Below are 4,670 nucleotides of genomic sequence, written 5' to 3'. Positions count from 1 at the left end.
TATCTGACGTTGTCATTACAGTTTGCTTATCGTCTTGTCATGTGATGTTCTCACGTGAATTAAAAGGCCAATAAAAGCTCAATATAAACTTATCGTAGCACTAGTTTATGACAAACACTTCAGGTTTTACCGAAGACCCGTATCAAATATAGATGCTCGCTACTTTACAGTTTTGTTTTGGATTGATCGTCAAGTCGTAATCTGATCATGTGACCCAATACTTCGAAAATAACTTTTGCAGCACTTTTCGATTATCACAGGTAACCAACAGGCTCGTCATGATTATCAGACAATGATATATATTCCTTCGAGCTAAGGTTAAAAAGTTTAACGATTTCTTACGGTAAATTATAAGATATCAGTGCTAAAAGTGACAGCATTACAATGCCGATAAAACAGACGCATAAGAACAATAGACCTGGTTTTTTTTAATGTGTGAAGTATATTTGTGAAATTTTTTCGACGAATGAGATTGCATGAAAGTGTAAACTGAAACCATCCTGTAACAACCACGTCCCATTTGAGCCGTTTTGGAAAGCGAATCCAAACTACGGCAGTCTCGTGTGGCTGCGATTAACTGTTCGTTTTTTAGCTTTCAAGAGCTTGTAATCACATTCCCATATATTTTGCACCTACAATATAGGAACACTCGGGGTATAAACCTGTTAGTCGGGCGTTGACGTCCTTCTTGTAAGCTTCCAGGTTGACAAATGACCCCGTAGCCCAATCCCTGTCCTCTCATGCGCATCCGATTAGTCTGACCAATCCGACACCTCTTACACAACAGAGTAAGACATGGTGAATTTTATGATACAAAATAACTGTAATGTGAATTCTGTTGCAAGTCAACCTTTAAATAAAGAGCCATTATTCGCCAGACATCTTGTTTGCAACAATTACAGCCGTGCATGAAAGCAATTACTCATTCGGTATGAGACATCTTGTACGCAGAAGCCATTTGCAAGTGGCTAGTCAGCGTTGACTTCCACAACAATAATAGTCAGTCAGCCACATAGCAGAAAAGTGACAAGAAATAAAATTTCGTTTCTACTTAATTTAAACTAAGTTTTGTAACTATAGAGTTATGTAAGGATGTTTGTAGATTCTATTTCTTATAATTTGCCCCAAAATCTGTTGTACATTAAATGATTATTTGATTCAAGACATTGACGTTTTATTAGCGTAGCCAGCGCAATCATCTTTATATAGAATCCATTGAAACGTGATACGGTTTGTTATGAACATTGACCAATGAGGATCGATTTCTGGAATAGGCAAACCGATGAAGTTCGCGAAAGTCGTGAGTGATGCGTTAGGATTGATTGATGATCTAAATGACTGCTATAATTGCTATTGACGCTTGTTGCATTCATCTTGAGGGTAGCTCATCAAAGCCTGAAACTGTATCACGATTGACAACAGTTAAAATAATGCTCTAACAGATGGGCTGCTGTTTCTAAACAACCTGAACATTCACATCTAAAGAAGTCATCAACTGTTACATTATTAGAGGTAAGATAAATTTTATTATTATTATTTGATGGTGTAGCTGCTGTATATATTAAATTAAAAAACTTATTATAAAAAATCTAGCAAATTTGTAAATTAGACAAATACAATTTTTTATTGTAAGTAGCAGCATGTGAATAACTGGCATGTAGAAACTGAAGGTTACATGGGCTGCTGCTGCTAATTATCTTTACATATTCATGTACTAGGCCTGTACCCAACAAAGCACTTTTTTTCTTATGAGTATACTTATGTTTGCCAGAGCGTCCCATCTTCTGATGAGGAGAAAACTAAAAACTCTGAAAGTGAACCAACTGCCAAGCTTTTACGCTCTAGCTCAACTGTGAGGGCACGTCGACGAACCTCTGTTCTTGATTCTACTTGCATTATATATCAAAGGTTGGGAAAGTTCATAAAATCTAAGCGTACTCACAAAAGGAAATCGGAAGCATTATCACAGACCCAAACTCTTACAGCGGGTAGGCCTATATTAATATAGTTATATTTTTTGTACTAATTCCTTGAAATTAATAGTAGCTCGAATCTCCATTAGTTAATGTTTTACAGCCTTAACATTTTAATTAATTATTGTCAATTATCTTTTTCCATACTTTATTATTTAACTGGATTGCAGGGCTGCTGAAGAAAGCAGCTGAAATAAGAAATGATCATAGAATCTTGATGTATGTAAGAGACGCGGATCCTGTAGCCTCCGAGGTTCGATATCATAAGTCTTGTTATCAAACATACACCAACTTTCTTCACTATGAACCTAAGGGTGGAAGGTATTTTAAATACAATTAATCTCTGTGATTAAAAAAAACTGCTTTTGGCATGCTCGTTACTAAATGAATTTTGTCACTTCTGTTTTTAGCATTCTTAAATGTATGTATTTTTCATTGTTGTTAAATACTTGGTGTAAAATACTGGATGTCCTGTGTGCTGTGATAGTGACACTTCATTGTACTATAGCCACTTTGAACTACCAGCTTTGGTACATAAGGCGGGATATAAATACTTCCTTTACCTTTAATGTGAGGAGCCTACATTTAGGTGTCATTGTAACCAGCCAAAAACCAAGTTGCGTTTGTCCTAGTTACATGTGATTTTGGAACACTTACCTATAGGTGTTTAGTAGCTGTTTCATTTGAGATTGACTTACAAACTAGGTAGAAGATGTATTCATTCGGTGTGCAAATTGTAATTTTATGTAGCAATAAGCAAGTGTTCTGTGCTGTGTGCCTCATGCAGCACAAAATTTAGATTTTATTGTTTTATGCTACAGGACATCAGCTAAGCTAAAGTATCGACTTCGTAAGCAGTTTGACAGATTGGTCTTTTACAAGCCTGCAAACCGAACTCGATCTGAAATTGTCTATGCTGAAACTGCTTCACTGTCTGATATTGTGGCAGATGACAGTTTTCGACTCGCCAGATCATCAACAACTAGTGAAGACTCTGTAGACTGTAATCTTAGCCAGTCGATACCGTCTTCAGCATCTAATGTAAACAGAGAACTGTATTATAGTGGTCTACAAATAAGAAATGTCATAGAAGATTCAACAAAGGAAAAATGTTTGGACAATGCGCAGCATGTTTCCAGTGACTTTGAGGACTTTGATAATTTTGATGATTAAGTAAATCTGTAATTGGGCTATTTTTCTAATTTTTTGTCAAATCTTCATCCAATTTTAGTCAACATTTATTATCTAAATATAGAATTCGGAGTTGTCCGTCTTGTATTACTTGCAGATAAGAAACAATTCTACTTTTGCTACAAAAGAGGTAAATCAACAGTACATGTTTGCATGATATAATTTTAAACATAACTTGATTGTTATGCACATATATTATAAAGATAGTAACAGCCTTTCTCAAAATATTTCTTTTTGGCACAATAGGGACAATTATTGCGAATAGGCCAAATTTTTGCGATAACAATTTTGGAAATAACTCGAAAAGGTGCATAGAAATTTTGGGGCAAAAGTTTATAAATAAGTTCCTTATTATATAGAGAATGTTTTTCCACTATCAAACTTTAGTTTGACTAAAGTAGAAACGAAAATTTATTTCTAGTCAATTTTCTGTTATGTGGCTGACTGATTAATAAGCAATGTTTTTTTTTAATTACATAGATTGCTTGTATTTAACATACCTTCCACCCTTAGGTTCATAGTGAAAAATGTTGGTGTTTACAAACTTCCTAGAAATTTTTTAATTTAGTATATACAGCAGCTACACCATCAAATAATAATAATAAAATTTATCTTACCTCTAATAATGTAACAGTTGATGACTTGTTTAGATGTGAATGTTCAGGTTGTTTAGAAACAGCAGCCCATCTGTTAGAGCATTATTTTATCTTGTTCATTTTAACTGTTGTCAATCGTGATACAGTTTCAGGCTTTGATGAGCTACCCTCAAGATGAATGCAACAAGCGTCAGTAGCAATTATAGCAGTCATTTAGATCATCAATCGCTCCTAATGCATCAATTACGACCTTTGCAAACTTTCATCTGTTTGCCGATTCCGGAAATTGATGCTCATTGGTCAATGTTCATAACAAACCGTATCACATTCCGATGGATTATATATAAATATTGTTGCGCCGGCTACGCTAATAAAATGTCAATGTCTTGAATCGAATAATTATTTAATGTGCAACAGATTTTGGGGCAAATTATAAGAAATGGAATCTACAAATTTCCTTACATAACACTATAGTTCCAAACCTAGTTTAAATTAAGTAGAAACGAAACTGAATGATAAACTACCTTGGCTGACTGACTATAATTAGCTCAATCAAGCGTAGCTCCTCGCTCTAATAAAAACATTCGCTTTTCTCGCCCAGCCTACGGGATGCGTGTTTTCTAATGCGCTTCGCTTTAACAAAGCCTTTAATCGTAAGCAAATTTCGCGAAGTACAGAAACGTGCACGCGACTCAATTAATAATCTACTAATGCGCTAAAGCTAAATATCCGCTCGGATTGCCACAAGCCCGTTCGGAATAAAGCTTGTAGCATCTTAGCGCTACTACACGTTAGGTAGGCAGATATTCAAGCTCTTGTCATACTTTTATGAATTAAACAGGGATGAAAGTTTACATCGCAAATAGGCTTATTTTTAAGCTCAACAACATTATTTTTCCCGATACGGTAA

The 4,670-nt window shown here is 35.1% G+C and overlaps 1 protein-coding gene across 3 annotated transcripts; it reads left to right on the top strand.

Annotated features, from left to right (window-relative positions):
• The first annotated feature begins 1,314 nt into the window (after positions 1–1,314).
• LOC137401770 (uncharacterized) lies at positions 1,315–3,388 on the top strand. 3 transcript variants are annotated; one of them, XM_068088253.1, is made up of 4 exons: positions 1,315–1,512; positions 1,772–1,988; positions 2,144–2,294; positions 2,795–3,388. In XM_068088253.1, the coding sequence occupies exons 3-4, from the start codon at positions 2,191–2,193 to the stop codon at positions 3,144–3,146; spliced, it is 456 nt and encodes a 151-aa protein (XP_067944354.1). In that variant the 5' UTR covers positions 1,315–1,512; positions 1,772–1,988; positions 2,144–2,190; the 3' UTR covers positions 3,147–3,388. The 3 variants fall into 3 exon arrangements, 2 of the variants coding, with proteins under 2 accessions (XP_067944354.1, XP_067944355.1); XR_010979391.1 differs by lacking the exon at positions 2,144–2,294 and having other exon boundaries at positions 2,795–2,896; XM_068088254.1 differs by lacking the exons at positions 1,315–1,512; positions 1,772–1,988 and having other exon boundaries at positions 2,027–2,294.
• Positions 3,389–4,670: the final 1,282 nt, after the last annotated feature.

The sequence above is a fragment of the Watersipora subatra genome, chromosome 8, assembly GCF_963576615.1.
Source record: "Watersipora subatra chromosome 8, tzWatSuba1.1, whole genome shotgun sequence".
Classification (NCBI taxonomy): domain Eukaryota; kingdom Metazoa; phylum Bryozoa; class Gymnolaemata; order Cheilostomatida; family Watersiporidae; genus Watersipora; species Watersipora subatra.
The sequence above is the reverse complement of the archived record's forward strand: the minus strand, read 5'-3'. Positions and strand labels throughout refer to the sequence as shown.

What these genes read in the sequence shown, in the direction of transcription:
- LOC137401770 (XM_068088253.1), top strand. Translation starts at nt 2,191, where the DNA reads ATGTATGTAAGAGACGCGGATCCTGTAGCCTCCGAGGTTCGATATCAT. An exon ending in TATGAACCTAAGGGTGGAAG is followed by an intron (nt 2,295 to 2,794) that starts GTATTTTAAATA and finishes TTTATGCTACAG; the next exon opens with GACATCAGCTAAGCTAAAGT.